Genomic DNA, 22,275 nt, shown 5'->3' with positions numbered 1-22,275 from the left:
TAAACATCAACTCGACACAGGAGTTCATAAACATCTGGATTCACAACAGGCCTCCCACGTTTCTCCACTCCACCCTGTTACACTCATCCTATGTAAAACAGGTAGGAACCAATTAACTCCTTGGCAAGGGGACATGCAGCAGCAACTTAAAAGTTACACGTGAAAATACATAAAGTAAATACTGATTAAAGTTATATGAATGAAACTGAACCAATGACCTGTACAAATGAAGAGTAAACTTAATTATGCAGGTGCAACAATAATGCTGTGTAATTATTCCTACTTAAATATATAATTAACAATGTGTAAACTGCACAGCTCAATAGGAAACATAACAATTTGCATTAGAATTAGTGTTGCTGTGTTGATATGCAGAAAATGGTCAAAGGTACTGAAACACAAACTAAAGTTTTATGTTTAAATTATATATTTACTATCAATGAAAAAACATACCCTAGCACCATATACCTCCGTATCAAATCTGCAACATTTACAAACAATGAGGAGGGAGGGATTTTGCTTGCTAAAGAATAAAAATTATAATATTGCACCATAATGCACCATCTTTAAGTGTCAAAGTAGGAAAGAAGCTAAGAAAAATGACCGTAATGCAGGTTTAAATGAGCATAACCTTAAATAAGCAAATCAAATGCACTTACTAGATTTGCTAGCTGTAGCCAGGGCACTTGCTGCTCTCATGCTGTTACAGTATCAACCAAATCACCAAGGTAATTAGAATAATTAACAAATAAATCGGTAGAACGAACCGTCTGGTAAACTGGTAACCGTTTCACATAGTCTCAGGCAGGTTTAGCTGTGAGGATGACAATGGACTGATATTATGAGACGAAGGCTTTAATAACAAGACGAGGCCTTCCAGTGCGGAACAGAGCTCCCTGATCCTCCCAGATTAACCTGTGCTATATGGGGACAGGTATGTTGACATAGAAATGTTTGCTAATTCCTGAATTAATTAGCTTAATTGTTCCAGCCATTTGCATAACAGGTTGTGTTTATCACTTTATATCCTCTATATCAGGACATTAGGCAGCTTAAGTGCCTTTTGTTTAATTGCACCATAGCTGTGAGTAAAAACCCAAACGTTCCCTCCGCCATCGGGGGCATTAATTACTTTAAATTGCTCTCTATCTACTGCGTTCATCAGCCTTACTATCAGTATTAGTCACGTTATGACCTCTTTGACCTTTTTCTCCGCCGCTGTGACCGTTTGTTGTTTATGCAGTCCTGAGTCATTACTGGTGCTGCAGCCATTATTCATCCGAGGGGATTGTTCTTCATACATATACGGAAATTACAGAGCTGCACTTTGTGCTCTCTGACTTCTCCTGATGTATACGTTTGACTGTAAGCTCCATCACTTTGCTGCATGGGAGCAGCAGCACGGACGTGACGGTTTGAAAGCTGGGGCTTAGTGGCTTGATGGTGCACGAACATCAGCTAAACAAACATGCATACAACATGTAGTTATAAATTAAACATCCTCTTTGTTGTTTACATCAAAACTATGTGAAACTAAAAGTATATTTTAGCTGCTACTGTGCAGACGTTCTGCAACTCTCCCAATTTCCCTCATTTTATTATTATTCCTTCTATTCATTTACACCCACACTGTGCAGCAGCTGCTACTATTCTATGCTCACTGCTGGCACCCTGGAATTATATGAAGCAGAAAGCATAGGAGGATCTAATTGTAATGCAACACTCTTGCCCTTTAACATTTTTTTTGCTGAACTGCAGCAATGAGCATTATTCAGAACGATGGAGCATTTGAACATTTGAGAAGATCACGGAATAGAGTATTACTGCCTAGCAATAGAAGAGAAAAAAACTCCCACTAGTGTAGTGATGCTGTGTTCTCACTGTATTTTGTAAATATGCTTTTATATAAAAACAAAAACCTTCTCGATTGAGAGCTTTTGGCCAAAACCCAGGGACTTTGGTGACTGTCCAGATGTGTAGTGTGTACTACTCAACATTTTTTTTAATTTCCAGCTATTAATCTGCATCCATGTGCCAGTGCAAAAGTCCAACATCTGGATTTAGCAGCTGACAAATGATAAGTTTTGCTGGATCAGATTGGTTTTCTCCTTCAGTTGATTTAATTAATGATGAACTGCAGACAAAACATTGCTTTTTTGAGGCTACAGCAATACTACAATGTTTTCTTTGAAACTTGAACAATCTCTGTCCACATGAACGTTGTGGGCTGGAGTAAACAAGACCGTTGCAGACTGCTCGAACAATAGGTTGTCTCCTATGTAAGGAGGTGTATAAAAGTAAAATACAGAATAACTGCACAACAGCTGTTAGGGTTAGCAACACTTGTATTTTATTGCCTTCTACACTGGCAGTCGAGGCCATTGCCAGCTGTTTTATTCAGGTTGGGGGTCATGTGATAGGAGCCTGACAAATCGGTGAAGGCTCCAATCAGCAAGCGGCTGCGAGGGTCTAAGTCATCATTTCCAAACCTCATTTTGAAACTTCTCTGTTTTAAGGGCTCCAAAATCCTTGAGTTATGTGGACGCCAGGCAGACTTGATGCGTTTTCAAACAAAAAGTAATGTGGATGCAGCCCGAGGCTCTCAAAATAACTCATAAAAGTTGGCTTCCTTCTAATACAGCACCACCTGCATGTTTCAACTAAGCTTCATTTGTGTCTGTGATATATCCATGATCTATGGTTGAATTCAATATGAATATATCCTACGTATCCGAAGTTTTCTTTAGTTTTAAATTGGGCCGGCCTGTCATTATATTACCGATTTAGCTTTTGGAGCTTGAGAATCCTCACTGTATTGAGACAGTAGATCTGTGACACTCGGTTTAACAGTAATTGCTTCAGAAAGTCGATACAGTCTAAGTAGCTGAATATAGCCACCCTCAAACTAGGTTGAGTCAATTTGTTAAATGTAATAAAAATAAACTGCATCTCACGCGGCTGAATAAATTCCTTTGTATTTCAAGGCTGTCAGATATTTTGCTGACATGCAGCGTCTGCATAGAGCCTCTCTTTGAAGTGAAATCATTTTCGGGGGGGGGGGGGGGGGGGGGGCTTGTCTCATCTTTCCAACTCCAAAAAAAATCTATAACTTTACAAGTTAACTGAGCCAGATGTTGGAAGCTATCCAGATGTCAGTCTCAGGACGGGCACAGACTCTCGTTATTACACTCCTGGCTTTATTAGATCATATCCCCCTATACGTGCACCGTGCACATTGCCTGTGTGAGGCACTGTGCACATGTTTATTGCATTTCTCACCAGCCATTTTCACAGCACCAGGTCCATCTGGAGAATTTAAGTCCTGCTATCCATGTTCCTCTCTGGCCAGGTGGCAAACACGACAACCGCCCCGACCCACCTGCTCTGGCTTTTCTGCATTCTGCTGCTGTTGATCTCACTGCTGACACGGATCCGCCGCAGATAGCATTATTATTTTTTTACTTAACTGGATTCCGAGTACTTATTGCATTCACTCAGTCTGAGCATAATGATAGTTTTTAATGGGAATCATGAGGTACTCTGTGCCCAGAGCGGTTTCGCAGTCCTCCCGGTCTGCGAGAGGATGATTTGCTCAGTTGCACAGACATGGCGTCCGCCTCCTGTTGCCCGCAGTCGCTTTAAATCTCTGTCCACGCAGGTTATCGGGCCCGTTTTTTAAAAATGACCCATTAGAGAAGGGTTTCGATTTGGCACCGTGAGGCACAGCTCCGCGTTTCTGTCGACAAACCATGTCAAAACCCTCATTATGGGACATGGAGATTTTCACATCATCAAGATATGCAAAATTGAATAACGCTACTTTGGAGGCATGTGCTTGTAATGGTGGTAATCCATTATGGAAGTGATGTTAGATACTGGGCCCGGCAGAGGCAATTCCACTCATATCTAAACTTCCTGCTCTGCTTGGAACGGTTATCATTTAAACAATTAGTAAAGCTCTATTTGGACCTGAATGCTTGATGTGTATAATCCAGGAATGTCAGTAATATAAAGCTATTTTAAATTCAGTATCATGATGGTGCCAGTGCATTGCAGTTATGCAGCAAAAAAAAAAAAACATCTTACCATTAAGATATGAAATTGAGAGTGCTCTGCCAGCCATCTGTCACACTGGCTTAGAAAGCACCTTTTTGTATGTGTGGCTCACTGTATGAATATGAATTGAAGTAGTGGGTGAGACGGATTCCACTTAATATTGGGGTGAGACAAATTCTTTAATATTTTTCACCACTTTCACCCATCAGCACCCAGCGCGCCTCCGCAGCAAGTGACAGTGCTGACAGTAGGAAGCCATAACAGCACGTCCATCAGCGTGTCGTGGGACCCTCCGCCCTCCGACGAGCAGAACGGCATCATCCAGGAGTACAAGGTAGATTCAAACTCATGCACTCGCACCAAACTGTTATTAATGCACTGTATATTCCACCTTACAATGTATTCCATCTGGCGTGTTTGTCTCTGTCAGATCTGGTGTTTGGCCAACGAAACGCGATTCCATGTCAATAAGTCTGTGGACGCGACCATCCGTTCAGTGGTTGTCGGGGGTCTGCAGACCGGTGTGCAGTACCGCGTGGAGATGGCTGCAGGCACCAGCGCTGGGGTGGGGGTCAAGAGCAAACCGCAGCTCATCATCTTGGGTAATCCACACACACACACACACACACACACACACACACACACACACATAATGCCGGGACCTGGGTCTCCATCACTGGGGGTCTGGAAAACTGATTTATCAATTTATCGCACTTGAAGAAAGAAGATTGCGCTTTACAACGCCGACGTCTGCCGAGAAATCAATAGCAGTTCATTAAGTGTAGCAGTCTGGTAACACAGTGCCAAGTACTGTTAGCCATATCAATAATCCTGTTCAATATGTGGGCAGCTGGTGCTAACAAAGTATACAGTGTTTTCGTAGGGAGCTTATCAGCCTATCACATCTTATCAAACAGCTAAAGGATGCGCGGAGTGTATAAGCTCACTGAATCAATATGGGAGCCCAGGCCAGATGCTCTTCATCGGTGACTTTTGACTGATATATAATAACACCCTTAACGCGCACAGAAAGGGAAACACAGACATGTGGACTGAGGCTTAATGATGGGGGGGGGGGGTTCCTGCTGGAGACTGTGAATCTAATTTCACAGCACAGTAGCCGCAACAGAAAATCAAACTCTGTCAGAGCTGCTCTGTCAATCTCGTGTCTTGCAGCTCAAGTTGATAAGTGCACCGCTGAATTGATTAACTCTGCCGACATATTGGATGCACTGATGCAGCTTTTCTTCTATGTATGTGTGCGTGTGTGTTTTTCCATTTATTCATGGTCTCATCTTTTGCCTGTTACTGTGGTCCATGTGGGTTGATATACAGTATTGATTTTCTTTTATTGTTTGTATATTTTGAAAATTGATCATTTGCTCATATGATAAAAAAAAACAATCAATATCAATATATACAGCTAGACAAATATTATGTATGGTGTCTCTTTTGTTTGTTTGTTTTCATTGTCCTCCTTCCAATTTTTTTATTTTATTTTCCATCCATTTGAGTGAGGATGGGGGAGCTGGAGCCACTCCCAGACGACATTGGCAGGAGAGGCAGGACATGCTAGCATATCGCAGGGCCAGCACCAATTTTATTTTATTTTATCTTCCATTATCTGTACCACTTATCCATTGAATGTTGCTGGAGGGGGGGGGCTGGAGCCGGTCCCAGGTGACACTGGGTGAGGGGCCATGTGCAGCCTGGACAGTGTATCACAGCGCCAACACCAATTGATTTTAGTTTCATTTATTTCATATTTTTTTCAGGATATGAGAAATGCCTTGTAGGAAAAGCGGGCTCTCTGTGTTTTTCTTTTCTCTTTTTTTTTTTTATCCCAATTGATTTTCATGCACAGCAATGACCAAAATACAATCATGTGTTCATTGAAGTGCAGTAAAAGCAACATTTAACTGTTTGTTTGTTTCTTTCCTGTGTGTGTGTGTGTGTGTGTGTGTGTGTGTGTGTGTGTGTGTGTGTGTGTGTGTGTGTGTGTGTGTGTGTGTGTGTGTGTGTGTGTGTGTGGTGCCCCCAGGTGCAGAGCTGAGGGACGTGATGACAGGATCTGAGGGCAACAATAGCATCTCGGACGTCGTGAAGCAACCGGCCTTCATCGCCGGTTTGGGAGGCGCCTGCTGGATTGTCCTCATGGGCTTCAGTGCCTGGCTGTACTGGAGGAGAAAAAAGAGGAAGGGACTCAGCAACTATGCAGGTAAAAAGACAAAAAAAAATCAATTTACATGGTTCTGCATCAACACAGGCTCTCAAAGGACAGTCGGACTCTCGCTCTCAGCTTCTCCAGTGGAAGCTGATGTCGTCGCACGTGCGACTCCATCTGAGCTAAAATGCAGAACAAAGGAAGGATATTCAGCCCAGATGGAAATAGGCCCTATTTATTTTAATTCACTGTGCACTGATGTGCATCAGTCGTGCTGGGTTCCATCAGCACCGCACCTCAACACTCTAATATGTTCACGCCAGATAAGTAATTTAACATCCCCTCCTATTATCAGACCATGGCTGGTGATGTTTGCACATTCACATGAGGTGTGTCCAGGTTTCAGGTATGAAATACTCCTTCATCCCGCCACGAGTCAAGCATATAGCTGTGTGCCATTATCCTAATGTGTGTTGGAGCTTTTCATTGTTGTGACTTGGGGAGCGGGAGCTGTGATTTCCTAATTCAATGGGGATTTACACGACTGCTTCTCTGATCCCCTCTCTCAAAACAAACTGAGGAGTTTAATTCCAAAACATTCCATTTCCATTTGAGATTTTTTTTTTATATCTCATATCCTCTCTCTCTCTTTTTTTTTATTTCCAAGGAAGTTAATATAGAAATGATGATGATGAAGATGCCCCATAGCAAATAGGGGTCAAAGGTGTCACCTTCATTTGAACTTTAACCCCTCAGGGCGATCAATGTAATTCAGAAAAATGCTCAAATCACTGGTTTGATGCATTTCCACCCATTTCATCAAAAGCTGACCAGTGCTGACATCAAGAGATATATATATATATGAACAAACAAGCAAAAATAAAAGGACATGCAAGGATTTCCACACCTTATTACATTCAGTTTTATTATTCACCTTCTTTTCTTTTATACGAGCAATATAAATCGGCAGATATGGCTATGGTTATGTGTCATATATATGCACCAATATAAAAAAGTCCATTTTACTGAATAAACAATTCTGAAAAAAAATATTTTTCTTACGTTTTTTTGCTTGAAATATAAAATATCAAGACTCAATTACATTTCTTTGTCTTAATGGTTTGATAACGACATCGAAGGAAGCATTTTTTCAAATGTACATATCGGCACATATATTGGACATTTTTTGTTTAGAACATTTTTTACCCCTCAATATCACCATCGGCTGAAAATCCATATAGTTTGGGCTCTAATGAAAACGTTCTCCTGTCTTTTGTATTTGCAGTTCAGTCCTTCACCTTCACCCGTGCAGGTACGTCTCTACATTGTGCATTATATAGTAAAACACCACGGTAACTACACTAGCTGCCCACATTCTGACAACAGTAATGTATCATTCATTCAAGTAGATGTTGGTTTTGTAGATTTTTATGATTGAAACTCTTTTTTTGTCCTCCCTCTTCTCTCTACAAGTTACTTTCCAAAGAGACAGAGGCCTGATCAGAAACGGAAGGTGAGATTTTAATTTCACTGATAAAATCTAAGAGACGCTACAGCTGGTAGCAAGTTCCCCACTGACATGTTATTGCCACAGTGCAGAGCTCACAGTCTCTGTAGGAGCTGAGATGAAGACTTCTTTACCTGATCATTTGGCTTTGACTCGATGTTCCAGTAAACCCCCCTCCGGCTTCCTCATATCGGTGTGTGATATGCACTTGATGAAATCATTAATCACTCCTTTTGACGTGAGTGCTACCAAATTAACGCAGGTGGCTGCTGTTTTATTCACGGGCTCCGACTCGGTTTATTCGAGGTGGCTGGCAGAGTGAGAGGTCGTGGGAGGGGGAGGGGAGAGGTGATGAATGTGCTGTTTAAAAAGCTCGGCATACAGAGCGCTGGTTGTTGGACCTTGAGGCTCAGCTCGGAGCCTTCAAGAATCCACATTTAAATGCCCACAGTGAAGCGGACTGTACTTTTGTGTTCACTGAACATCAAGCTGCGGTGGGCGATATGGCCTGGAATTAATATCACGGTATTTTTCACTCTCCCGGTGTTCAGAGGAGAACCCAGTCCTGTCTCCTAGTATCTCCCATCTCCCACTAGTGTTGTCGTATATGGCATGGCAGCGGTAAACAATGCCCCGGAATGAATTTGGTGTTTTTTTGGGGGGAGTGCTCCACTGGCACTGGTTGACCCGCAGCCAGGCTCAAACCAGCATGTGGGTTGCCACCTCATTTTCACAGACATGATGTTTTTTAAATGTTAGAACAGTTTTTCTTTTGTTTCCATGACACCTCGACAAAGCTTGCTGAGTAGAGTGTGGATACCCGAACCGAGCACATCAGGACCCAGCCAGAATTTGGACCAAAATGATACAATGATATTTGTGTTCGGGTCGGGTTCTGTCACGTTGCCTGCACAAACGACTTGATTTATTATTTCTTTTTTTGGGTGGTAACGAGTGTTTCTTCTCCCGTGGCTGCCTCTGTGTCCCCGTCTGGTTCCCACACTCCCCTCATCTCTTAAAGCTTAAGGGGCTATTGACGCGTCCTCAACACGCTTTAATTGATCTGTTTGGCTGCTCCCTTTTTTACCACGGCCCCTCGCATGAAGATAGGCTGATAAAAATAATCAGTATTTATATTGTGCTTCACAATATAGTTTTGCCATTCACCCATTCCCACCCATTCATAATGGAATGGGGAAGACGGGGATCGAACCGCCGACCCTCTGGTTAGGGGACGACTTGCTCCACCTTGCTACAAGTCATACTGTAGCCCAAACTGAGCATTTAAATAAAATAAAATGCTTTATTTTTATAGTGAGGCTGTTGATTTATCACAGCGATGACAGTACTGCACAATCTGTATCGTGGTGCACTGTGACACCCCTGTACCCACCCACAATATCAACATGTAGCGAAACACCAAAGTAGGAAAAGATGAACTTGCCTTGCAGAAAGTGAAAGAATTAAGGTCCTCTTCCCCCCCCCCCCCATTCCCTCCTTCCTGTTTGGCACACCTAAACAAACAGATAAGCCCGGAGACAGAGCAAATGTTGCAAATGATGGCACTAAAAATAAACACTTTCTTGCCTCTTTTTTTATGCGCACTGAATATGCACATGTGTGTTATTGCTCTCAGCATGTGCTCCTGAGTAAACGTATGCAAATGTATGTATATGCGTGTGTGTTTTAAAGGGGGAAATTATTGACATAATTGTTTGAACACCTTTGAGCCATCACCAAGTCAGCTGTGAACAATTCCCCTGGCACTTGGCAAATCAGGCTCTGTGGAAAACGCACTGTGTAGCTGCACATTAAGCAAACATATGCAAACCGGATGCATGAAGCATGTGAGGGGTTTTAGCCATTTTATTATAGCAGCTGATACAATGTTAGTTGTAAATTGTCGTCTGTTTCTCCCTGAATGGCTGCCCGCAACTTCCCTACCTTGGAGTCAAAGCCTGTTTTCATGACTGCTGTATTTCACTAAGACAAAATGACACGGTAGCTTTCCCAAACCAGCTAATGGGCTTTTGCTGTCTCTGTTGCCATGGCGACGGGGCGCCAGTGTAGCCGATCTGCCAGAGGCTGTCCATGATTCTCAATTTAAAATGTAAATTTCTGTTGTGCTAAGGCTCTAAAGTGGATTTAGTGTGTATTTAGGCCTGCCTGGTTTCTCCGGGGAGAGTTAAGGGGTGCTGGAGTCGAGGGCGGGCAGAAGTCTGATTTATAGACTTGCCATTTTATGTCTGTGTGTTGTTTATTGTTGCCCGTGCGCGCCGGGCTGCTCCACAGGCGAGAATATGCTGAATGAGTTTTCGCATCAATTTGTTGTTGATGCAGCAGGAAGAAAATGAGCAATGCAGTCACGGTGCAGACAGGATATTTAACAATGTCTCTCTCTATCTCTCTCTCTCTCTCCTCCGCCGTCTCGTGTCTTTGCAAACATCCTCTCTCAGCCGTCCGGGGCTGCTGAAAGCGGGTGACCAAGGCCTCCCCTGGTTGGCCGACTCCTGGCCCTCCACGAGCCTCCCGGCCAACCGCGGCTTACGAAGTCCGAAGGGCGGCAACAACTTTGGCAGAGGAGGTAAGACGCCATAAACAGACACGGGAGGACGCAGCTTTAGCAATGCCTGGTCGGACAGTTTTGACATTCAGCCTTCGGGAAGAGCAGTGACAGGACGTCACACATAAGCAAGCATGCACACAAACAAACACACGCACCCAAATTAAAAGAGCCTTTGAGGGCCACGCTTTACTAATTTGATCTGACAAGGATGATCTTTGGCTTAAATTTGTGGTGTTTGCATATATTTCTTGCCTGTCGTTCTTTCTCATGCCCTGCCGTTCTGCATTTTTTTTAAAGTAGCATGAGGTTGATGGTTCAGGTGTATGTTTTCGTTTTATTTATTCATAGATTTGTATTCTCTCTAAGCACATTGGAATCCCGGTGAGCTGCAGGCTCCATGTGCGCAGGCTAGTAGAGCTGAAGGTTAGCGCTGTTTGAGTGTCCCTCTCGCGAGCACTCCGCTGGGCTCCAACAGCGTGTTGCATGCTAATTATGGCGGTAGATAATCACTTTCATTTATATCAAGTCCATTTGAGACCTGTATCTAACTAATACGGAGTGCCACGGCAGCGGGGAGCGTTAATGACCTTAAAGATCGTTAACTTCAAATCAACGCGTCTCTCCATGATCCCTTTTTCCCCTCTCTCTCTCTCGCTCTCCGCCTTTTTGTCTCAGATGTGTTACCGTCCGCAGCGGTGGAGAAGACCGGCACCATGCTGTCTGATGGTGCCATCTACAGCAGCATTGACTTCATGGGGAAGGGCGGCTACAGCAGCCCAGCACGAGGCACGCAGCCCACCCCCTATGCCACTACTCAGATACTGCAGTCCAACAGCTTCCACGAGCTGGCGGTGGACAGGCCAGATCCCCGCTGGAAGGCTTCTCTCCAGGCCCACCAGGAGATGGCAAACCTGGGCTACTCGCTGACCGACCGACACCCTGGCAGCGGTACGAATAATGAGAAATGTGCACAACAGAGACTTTTGTTTCTGTGTTTTTGCTTTTTATGCGTCTTCAATCTCAGAGGACTGCAGCCTTGCTTGAACGCACAGCAAAAGCAACATTTCTGTTCCGAAACAACCTTTATTAAATTTTTTTCCACTGAAATTACTACAAGGCAGCTGGCAAAGTATACCAGAGAAAGAGCAGAATGCAAAGGATTTTATTTACATATTATATTTACATATTTGCTGTTAACGGACCCTTAGGATAATGCTCTTAATTACTCTTCTGTCTTCATCACAATTCCACCCTGGGAGCGTATCTAGCCCAGAAATGTCACACAATCATGACGCATTTCTTTGGGTTAACTTGATTAGTGGTGGCGGAAAAAAAAAAAAAATCCCTCAGTGTTCTGAGTTGTTTGTGCAACGTGTCGACACTTAGCGAGGCCAAGAGGGGATTTTAGTTTTTTGTCTGTTTGTCTTTTTGTAGTTTTGCACAATACGCTGCGTGCTCAGCTAAATGTCAGGCTTTCCAGAGATGAAGTGGAGCAAGTGGTGAGGCTGCATAGACACAAGTTAACGTGGTAGATTTAGAAAAAGTCCTAATGTGCTGTCAGCGAAGGAAAAAAATAACGAACGTTGGGCAGGAGACAGGTTTGAAAAAGTTAGGATAGCAGAAGAAGATAGAGGATAGCTTTTTAAGTCAGTCAGCAGGGGTTTGTGTGTGTGTGTTTGTGTGCATGAAGTCAGTGTGGAATAGTATCTGTGGGTAGAGTGTAGAGGGATTTCTCAGTGTTGTGCGGAGACAGCTAACCCTCCTTCCCTCTCTACCCACCCTCAGGTGCAAAGGGTGGGAAGAAAAAGAAGGTGAAGGGTGGAACAAAGACCGCTAAATCAAATGGGACATGTTGGGCTAACATGCCCCTGCCTCAACCACCCATGCACCCGCTTCCTGGTACCGAGGTCGACCTTGACCGCTACCCCGAGGAAAACCACGGAGGAGGGTAAGATACTCTCATATCTCATCAATCTCTGAACGCAAGAAAAAATAAATAAATAAATAAAAAAATATACAATTGGACAGAAGAAACACATACAAACACAGAGGTCACAATATCCTGCACCTGTGGCCAGAGTGTGTGTTGGTTTCATGAGAGAGCTTCACACCATTCACACAGTGTTTGAATAAACCTCGAGCTGTGTGTTGTCCCTAATAATATAGGTTTGTGTTCAGCTGGTGTAAAGATTTAACTTGCAAATTGAGGGCAAAAATAAACATTTCATTAACATTTTGATCAACTAGTGCAGTGCCTGTTCTAAGGGTCCCCTTAACCGACACAAACTAGACCACAGACCCCCATTTGACAAGAGGTCTGGTTTCAGGAAGTGTGTGAAATGCAGGATCAAAATAGTCTTACATTAAGTCAGTATGTTACTTATGGATGAAACTATCGTGGAAATAATTGACCGGGATCCCCTGGAACCCCTCAAGGATCAAGAACCAATTCCACAACTTTTCAAAATAAAAGCTCTGTAATTGTGCTATTACTTTGAAGACAAATAGCTTAAGAGGAATTCGACACAAGTGCCAAGTGTGAAGCCACTAAGATAAACTGTTCTCGAGATATGTGAGCCACAAACAGACAGACAGAGATTTCTGGAATTAGTAGATGAGAATGGGATTTTTTTTTCTGGAATAAAATCCTTACATATTTCCTGTTCCTGTCTTTTTGTCCACATCCCAGATATGACAGCAACAGCTGGGCCCCACCCATGTCGGTCCAGACCTACCACCACCAGAGTCTGGACAACGAGGTAGAGGAGGAGAGAGGTCCCACTCCTCCGCTGAGAGGACGATCTTCATCTCCAGCTGCATCTTCCTTCAGCCAGCCCTCGTCCTCCTCTCTCAGCTCTGCCCACCACGACGAGATGCAATCCATCCTACAGGCCCACCTGGACGAGCTGACCAGAGCTTACCAGTACGAGGTGGCCAAGCAGGCGTGGTGAGGATGTGGTGAAGCTATTGAGACTGTCTTCATTCATTTGTGTGTTTGTGTTTTTTTTTGTTTGTATTTATCATTCTGTGCACATGTTTGTTTTTCAAATATGTCTGCTTTCCACAGAAGAAAACATACCTGTGATTTGGTTAATTACCCAATTACATGATTAACTTTTAGGGCTGATCAGTCAAAGGTCAACTTACAAAAAACATGGACAGAAAATCAAATTTTTCACGATAATTTGCCAATAAAAGACGATGTAAACTTCTATTGATCAGCAAATGATTCCCCATCATATGATGTTATATGATAATGACATCATGAAGAAGTCACAAAATGCGTACAATCAAACATGTATCTCTGCATCCTTTAAGAATATAGACACAACCTAATGCTCATATACATATACTGTAGATTGAAAAATGTATTTAGATAAATAATATATCAATATTGTACAATGATCTACATCTTTTTTAGATGAACCAATCATTTGCCATCATACAGTATAGAAGGTGATGATGTCATTTACTCCGCCAAGAGGATATGTTTTCATCAGCTTTTGTTTGTTTGTTAGTTAGTAGGATTACTCAAAAACTCATTAGAATGAACAGATTAGAATGAAACTTGGTGGAGGAATGCAGGAAACACCCAATGCAATTTTGGTGCAGCTCAGAATCAGGGGACGGATCCAAGATTTATTTTTTCTCTTTCTTTAACATTGTGAAATAGGGCGCTTTAAACATTTTCCTTGAAGGATCTTGATCACATATATTTAGGGAACTGATATTTATGAGTGTGTGCAATGCAGTTCAGATCCAAATGAAAATCTGGATCGAGTAAATCTAAATGTGTTTTCATAAGGGGCCTGTTGGGCCTTAGCGGAGGTATGGGCTCTGCCATGCTAGATTTCAAATTGCATTATTATAATGAAAAAAAGTTAGCATTGCCTGATTATTAGCTGCGCTTGTGCAGGGTGTGCATCGCTCCTCAGATTAATTTTATTCTGTCAATAGTTTGGGTTTTGCATATCCATCTCCAGTGTGTGAACGTGTGTGAACGTGTTTTAACGCTGGTATTTACACGTGTCAGCTGGAACCCGCGGCGCATGTTTCCTGCGGCCGATAAAAACAGCCCCTCCATTGATTATACCTGTGATGGAGCATGGGGGAATCTTGACAAGTCGGCGGCGACATGTGTTGGAGGGTAATGACTGGGTTTAGTCTAACATGCTGTTCTGACATCAGTAAATAGAGCCGGTAATTATGCATGCATGCTCCTCTATGGCGGGATGTGAGCCATCATGGAGGACAGCTGTGGAGGAGATAACAGGCATGTTGGTGACAGCCCTGCCCATCCAGATATCCTTTATCCAGTCCAATTACAACTCCATTGTGCTCGCACATCACACACCAGTGCTGAGAAAGTAATCAGTGAAACCACATCAGGCGTTTACCGTATCGGCACGTCGCATCTCTGCCTTTCTCACTACGCAGCCATTAAGCTTCCATGTTTTTTTTTTCAGTATTTTCAGTCATTATCATCCCTCCGTCCAACATTTATTTTGGTCATTAATACACAGTGTTTCCCGACAATTAATTAGGCACATGAAGAGCACTCCAAACGTGTCCAAGACCCCCATCCCTCCGATCGACTTCATGTCCAGCACCCTGGGCTCCGATTTGGGAGCCACGCTCCTCTCCGAGGAAGACGAGGACGAGGAGGATGACGAGAGATACGCCGTGGTGTCGAAGAATCTGTGTGGCGGCTTTGAATACATTCCCGGTCACAGCGTGGAAAACCTTGAGGGCTCAGGTACGTTTGACACACGGTGAAACTCATTTCACTGAAGCCGTCGCTGTTGAATAAGTAGAGCAGCAGGTCAGCGACGGTAAGACGTCAGGCGCCACAACTAACGGAACTCATCATCTCATGGTTTCCACTGCGGTAAATCTGAGGAAATGTTTTCCAGTGCAGCTGCAGACGGATGAATAATAATGTCAACCACACATGGGCATCTTTAAACACATCAGAAATATATGCCAACAAAACTATTTCAGTAATAGAGCACATTTATTAAGAATCGATGTTCAATGTTGTTTTACTATGAAGGGAACTGTGTGTATTTCTGTCTGAATACTATTTTCTCATTTCCTGATTTTGTATCTTGTTTGTTTACTTGTTGCTATGAGTAACTGATGGTTGTATGCGGTCTATGTAAAACCTGAATACATCCTCGCTCTCTAACTAGATGTGATTCTCTTTTGAATTATAATTCTACTGCATAGAGTTTTTTAACGGAACTTATCTTCCACGTGTTAGGAAGAAAATTGGATTAAAAATAGGAAAAACGCCCAGTGGAGGTGCAGTCGGATTTTGTTGGCACAGCGGTTGTCCTTTCCTTTTGATGTTTTCCATCTAGGTCAAGGAAAAGTGGTTGGGTTTGGGTGATTTTTTATTTTTTCGACCGCAGTCCTGGTCTCCGTCTCTCGGGTCGAAGCTCAAGCTGTTCCACTTAGCGCTCCCCCCAGAGGCCGGCAGAACTTCTGTTTTCTTGACTGAATTTGCAGCTTTTTTTTTTTTCTCTCTGTTGCATGCATTTGTGGTTTTGAATTGATTTTTCTATTTGAAGCGAGTTTGCCATTAATGTATTTGTTTTGGCTCCCTGCAGCAGGTTTGCTCTTTTGTATTTGCAGCACATTTTCCATTGTTGTATTAGTCTTTGTATTGTTTCTTTGTGTGCTTTGAATTTGGCATCGCTTCTGACTTTGCAGTAGGGCTCTCCTAATGGACATGTCTTGGGCCTGAGCAACATTTTACTCTTGTCCATCCCCATCCCATTTTCAAAACACTGGCACTGAGTATACAAAATTACATATTTTAACATAATCCAGGTCTTTGCAGTTTTGTCCAATATAAATGTTTGGTCTGCCAATAGGGTTTGGGCCACTGAGGCAGAAATCACTGTGCAGTCTGTTGCTTGGCTGAACTATCACCTATGGGCACTCTGCATTATCAAAAAGACCAAGGCAGACAACAGCCAATTTACACACATGCATGCACACACACACACTAGTGGTTGTACTTTTGGTTATTAGCCTACATAGAAGCTCTGCCAGCAGGGACGGTGATTGGCAATCAAAGCTGCCGTCAAGTAAAAGAGTTTTTTATCATCTCACAAATTCAAATTATTCAGATATCCTAATGTAAATCATGGTCGTCACCCTTTTCCCTCTCCTTCAGTCTGTTCAAAGTTACTTCAAGCCATTCTTACACAAACACCGAAAACCATAACGTATAATCTTTCGACAACTGTACTTAAAAGTCACATGTCTAACGTTTAAGATTTGATGCATTTATAAATAGGGCCCTGTCAAACTTCAAAGCTCCTCCCACAGGGACGCAGCTGCACCATTTTTAGACTCCACTGTTTGACAGGTTAAGGGATTGACTTATGCGTTGAGAATATGTGTGTTTTCTACACTTTGAATAACCCGCTGCAGGGAGAAAAACAGGTCAGCGTGACTAAATATATTTACAAACATTAGCAATGCAAACATTTTTTTTCAGCTCATATTTAGCTGTCACTTTTCGTAAGTCGTCGTATCAGTGAATCACAACGTGAACAAAGCCAACGTGCTGGCAGTATTTCCACAGGGGGTGCCATATTGTAGCTGTGGCTTATTGCTTTAAATGGCATGTTTGTTCATGCATCTTTCAGTGATGTCTGGTGTCTGGTTTTAATAAGCACTAGTGCAGTGTCTGTTGTAAACCTGCCTGTTTGGAATTGGGCTGTTTGCTTGGTCCGTGGTGATGCTGGTTGCAGCTTTTCTTTCTGAATCTGTTAAAGTGACCGGCAGCAACTAAAGACCTGCAGCAGAACGTTGATCCGCTGATCGACACCAAAGCTTCTTGTGACCCAGCCGCTGCCGCTACAGAGCGCTGGTCTCATGTTCATTCGAAGTTTATTAATATTGAACTGCACTTCCTTGGGCCCTCAACAATACAGCTGATAAGATGAATGGTTCTCAAGATAGATAGATAGATAGATAGATAGATAGATCTTTATCGCTCTAGTTGCTTACATTGCTGCATCAAATTAAAATGGTTAATAAAGCCTTCCAGTATTTACTAACCATGTAGCTTATAGAGAAGTTGTAGTTGTTCCTTTTCACAGGAAACTGTGTGAATAGTTTTTACATAATTTTTCAAGCATTCACATTTCGATTTAATTATTAATTTGGTTTGTTGTGTTTTATTGTCATTTTCTGCATCTGACACATCTGTCTGACATGCAGCTCTGAAATTCCACTTCTCACTTCAGTTCCTGGCTCCATCCCACGTGTTTGTGTGTGTGTGTGTTAGAGCCAAATACTTACCCAGGTCGATGCTTAGCCAAATCTTTATTTATCTTTATTCACTAACTCTCCCTCTCGCTCCTACTCATCGTAGGTAAACCCCCCCAGCTGTGTCGCTCAGACGGCTCTGGCACAGCCGACCACGGCGCACAGGGCACGCATAGCCTTGGCCACAAGAGGGCACCGCTGACTGGCCTCAAACCCCAGACAGACAAGGTCGGGACTCTGTCCAGAAGAAGAGACGCCAACGCGGACGGTGAGTTGAGTCTTTCACACTTTCAGCCACAATTTGTCAGAGAATCCAACAAGGAGGAGAGGTATCGTGATGCCTCATTTACATCCTCTGCCAAATGCGCTTGTCTACCATCCACTCCAGCAGCCCACACACCGGCCATCAAGTCCCTGCACAGCGTGGGCTCCCGCATGCACAGCTCGTGGGCAGCTGCAGGCTCAGACCCCTCTGAGGAGTGCATGGTGACCGTGTCGACGCTGGAGCGGCAGCATATGGCTTCCTGGAGCGGCACGACAACATCCAACAGGGCCACCCTGAGTAGGGGTTCCCACAAGAGACCTGGCACAGATCCCTCCCACAACGGGCATCCTCCCACAAACAGCACAGAGAGGAGGGAACACTGTGAGTATCTATCCTCATGAGGACGTATCTGTGTGCACAAAATGGATAGAGCCCCATGCAAATAACCTGCAGATTTAGTTACCCTTTATTTACAATTTTACTTTTCCATTCTCCAATCGTTTGATTTTAACACTTTTAACCTCTAACTGAGAAAACATAACACAGAAGCCGTGTTGTTAAAATTATACACCAGATAATAAAACTCAATAAAGCTGTCAGTTTTTTCTGCTTCAAAAACATAATTCAGAGTGAAACTTCACTTGTCTGTAATTTGGGGCTGTCACTTCTTTTTTGAAGAATGATTAGACAAATCAAATTTGTCTCCTCTAGTCATTTGCGAGAACGCCCATAGCACGGAGACTTTTCTGTGTAGAGATAAAAACAATGTGATGACAGGACGTGAAGATGAAAAGATGATCAAAATGATAGATTTTGGATGCTGCTGTGTCAAATTGATTTTTTCTCATGGAAACCTGTGTGAACGCTTCACAAGCCTTTCACAACTTCCAACATGAACATGGTTTTTATAAACACCTTCACCTAGAGCAGCCATTGTGGATATCTGCACGGGGTCACCTGACTACCCTGTGATTGCACAAGGACCATCACAATCAGAAACAACCACCAGCTGCAGCGTATGTTACTACAACACTGTTTATAAAGATGGATGATATAATAGCTCCCCCCGAAAGTGAAGCCAAATCATTTGCATGGCCCCCTGGTGGCTGGCTGCGGTATATAGAGGATAAACACTGCCTCCTCTTCATCAGTGGATGGGACATGGACCAAAGTACTAGAAAGTACACATTTCATAAATGTTTCCCAAATGTTTAGGTTGTTCTTATTACACTTATATGTTAAAGTGCTAATTTTCCCGGTAAGGTAGGAGGGAGAAGTCATGATTGACAGCTGGGACTGACTCGTGATTGGCTGAGCGCATGTATCTGCGGGACCTTGAGGGCACAGTCACACATACACAATTTTAGCAGTGGCAAATGACACAATCGCTTCCTGTTGCAAAGCAAATCCACAGAGCAACTTCAAATGTGACACACGACATTCGCCTGCATTCCTGTATGTGGGACCGTGGTCTTATACTGTTTCAAATCTTATCAAAAAAGCAAGATGGCAGCACCCATATCTGGGATATTTTTGTCTTGGGGTTAGGGTTAGAATGGGAGGAAATGGAGACATCAGTATTGGTACAAGGATTAAATGAAGTCCTGTGTCCCAACTATTTCTGGCTTGAATTAATGCTAAGACACAGCACGTCCTGGTAGGGGAAAATGAAGATGCAGACAGTCAGAAATGAAGACGCAGACGTGCAGAAGTATTCACTGATGTTGTGTCGGCCTGTGTCTCTTTCAGAGTCTTTGTGAAGCCTCGCTCCCTGCAGTGGCTGCCTGCCGTCCCAGGACACCTTGTTTATAAGCGCTATGAAATTCTCTTTCTCTCTGCGAGCGACACGGAATGATGTTGGGAAGAAGGAGAGGAGGCAGACTTGAAGAAGGAGGAAACGAGTGAGAGAAAGAATGCAGAGCTGTAAATGTCATGTACAGACACAGACACCAGTCTCACAGTGTTATTTTCATCCCCCCCTCTCCAAAAGAGTGAACAGTATGTTAAATGTCCGCTTCTATTTTCTGTCACATGGTGTACAACAGTTCACACGGTGGAGATGAAGAAGAAAACTCACACGGAAATGACTAATTGAAACAAGAAGGGACTTGCATAATTTGTAAATATATTTTTTAATGTTTTCTCTCTTTCTTTTGCTTTGCTATGCAAGCCGAACCTAATGTTGTCTCTTTTGTGTTTTATTACTGTGAAACTTTCTTTTTTTCATTAATGCTCAAAATGTTAGCTGATTTCAATGAAGCTACTGTATTGTTGTACTTTGCACAGAGCGTTTTTGGTGAAAATAAGCACAAACCCATTGTCAGCTGAGCTGAGGAGGAGAATCATAATGGCAAAGAGGGATGTCTATGTTAAACAGAACCTAAACAGAGGATATATACTTGGCTGTGCTGTAAAAATACCCATATATTGAGAGTTACAAGGAAAAACCACAGGAAATAATATGCCAAAATAACTAACTGTGTTTCATACTGGGATTATGACTTATACTAACATTGATCTAGCAAAGGATTACCAGAACATTTTTTATGGTGACAAAGCAACACATCAGTTGTGATATCCAAAGCAAAAACCTGAAAAAAAATAAGTATCTCTGCCATTCCCAGGAAGAGTATGCTAATAATATATATATTTATTTGTTTCTTTTCCAATTACACACAGTGGCGTGGCGATAGTGCAATATTCAAAGGACGACGTGACAGTAAAGGGAAACAGGAAGATGAAAGTGAGTCTTTGAAAGCCACAGGCCATGTGTTACCTTGGTGGAGCAGATAAAGATGCATTAAAATGTCCCAATGTCACCTGAAGGTGGATAAGCTGCAACATTAAATGACGACTGTATGTGATGTTAAACATCAAAGGAATTATAATAGATTTGTTGTTATGCACTACACTGGATTTACACTATCAACCTAGGATCTATAAACTTGAAAGACTGCCAATAGTAGGAAAGTTTTTAAATTATAGCCAATTAGTATTTTCTGCCAATGAGATTCACGATGCAATTTAACACTTGTGTGGATGGTTTTGTTGGGATCATTGTTCTGGGAATGGCTCTCGATCCCCTTGAAGAATCGTTACCTGCCAGATTGGTTTGCCCTCAGGAATACACAGCCACATACAGTAGGGCCGTTTTTTCAATACCTTGATGCAAAATAAAATGTGTATGTGAAAACCAAGCCCGTCGCCTGTGAGTCTGACACACTGTTTGCATGTGTGGAATTTGTATTTAAAGGTTTTAAAGGGACTACATGTTAGTTTTTGCTAATGCTACATCGCCTATAGCGATGAATGCTGCAGGTTCAACATCTAACTTCATTCCTTTATTTGCCAAGAGCCAGTGATGACTAATTTTGCCTCAATTTCAATCATATCTTTGATTTAACTGAGGTTAGCATGCTAACAAGCTAGCCCCAGCAGGCTCAGGCATCTTTCTCAGATAACGAGTCGCTATCATGTCGAGCCTGCCCTGAAGATTTAGTGCTGCTCAGACGACATATTATAAATACTTGTCTTGTAAACAGAAAAATGGCTGAAACACCAACTCCACCACCTGCGAGAAACCACAGACAGATACAAAAATGTACACACAGCAACTTTTATTTAAAATGTGGCTTGTTACTTTACTCCCAATTTACAACCAGTTACAATTTAAAATATGTTTATATTTGTAATTAGGATTCAGTGCCATCCAACATTTGGTATATGGGCATAACGGCCACTTGAGCATTCTTTTAGAAATCTGTCACACACAGGTGCCAAGAAGTGAAACTAAGGACTAAATGTGGTGCTTTAAACCTAGAAGACAGAAATCTGTCAAACACAATGAATCCAGTATGTGCCAGTGCCCCTGCTTTGGTTTCATTTAATAGATACTACCACATCAACATATTGTAAAGGCCATGCTTTGATTTTGAAATTGCTCAACCTTCCTGTACACATGAGAGTGGTAGATATGGAAATAACGTGTTTTATCTTAATCGTAGCTTGAACTTTGTCTGGCCGGGATTCTTTCAGCCTCAAATTCGGCTTTATTTCTCTGTTATCTCTGGAACGTATGGCAGCCACGTGCAGATAGTCTCACTGCTGCTGGCACAGATCTGCACAGTTCTGAGGAGGATGTGGCTGCAGGTGATGATGAAACAGGTGCTTTGCATTGTTCAGGACATCCTGTCAATATTTGGATTCACAGACAGGTAGACGGGGATTAGAATCACAGCACAATCCATCATGGAAGATATAAATCTTTAGAAATGGGGTTGGGTGTCCAGTGTTGCTATGAGGACAGAACAATTGGTGCTGTATAGTCAGTCATGTACCCGCTTTGACACAATTTGAATGGACTGTTACACTGACACACGATCTCAGCTCCAAGTCTTGTAAAGGCTCGTCCTCATCTCCTCAGCTTCGCG

At 42.8% G+C, this 22,275-nt stretch overlaps 1 protein-coding gene across 3 annotated transcripts in view; it reads left to right on the top strand.

Moving 5' to 3' along the window:
• The window catches only part of LOC117774477 (roundabout homolog 2-like), a 91,663-nt gene extending 70,621 nt beyond the window's left edge, over positions 1-21,042 (top strand). Inside the window, exons 16-28 of one of the 3 annotated variants that reach the window (XM_034606942.1) lie at positions 4,266-4,390; positions 4,487-4,658; positions 6,098-6,274; positions 7,506-7,532; positions 7,694-7,733; positions 10,184-10,311; positions 10,969-11,241; positions 12,079-12,241; positions 12,983-13,240; positions 14,838-15,049; positions 17,687-17,848; positions 17,972-18,226; positions 19,595-21,042. In XM_034606942.1, the coding sequence (XP_034462833.1) occupies positions 4,266-4,390; positions 4,487-4,658; positions 6,098-6,274; positions 7,506-7,532; positions 7,694-7,733; positions 10,184-10,311; positions 10,969-11,241; positions 12,079-12,241; positions 12,983-13,240; positions 14,838-15,049; positions 17,687-17,848; positions 17,972-18,226; positions 19,595-19,596 (1,994 nt within the window). In that variant the 3' untranslated portion in view covers positions 19,597-21,042. Of the gene's footprint in view, positions 1-4,265; positions 4,391-4,486; positions 4,659-6,097; positions 6,275-7,505; positions 7,533-7,693; positions 7,734-10,183; positions 10,312-10,968; positions 11,242-12,078; positions 12,242-12,982; positions 13,241-14,837; positions 15,050-17,686; positions 17,849-17,968; positions 18,247-19,594 lie in introns of those variants that run through there. The other 2 variants (XM_034606941.1, XM_034606940.1) reach the window with 2 other exon arrangements.
• The last annotated feature ends 1,233 nt before the right edge of the window (positions 21,043-22,275 follow it).

This window comes from Hippoglossus hippoglossus, chromosome 14, assembly GCF_009819705.1.
Source record: "Hippoglossus hippoglossus isolate fHipHip1 chromosome 14, fHipHip1.pri, whole genome shotgun sequence".
Lineage (NCBI taxonomy): Eukaryota > Metazoa > Chordata > Actinopteri > Pleuronectiformes > Pleuronectidae > Hippoglossus > Hippoglossus hippoglossus.
The sequence above is the reverse complement of the archived record's forward strand: the minus strand, read 5'-3'. Positions and strand labels throughout refer to the sequence as shown.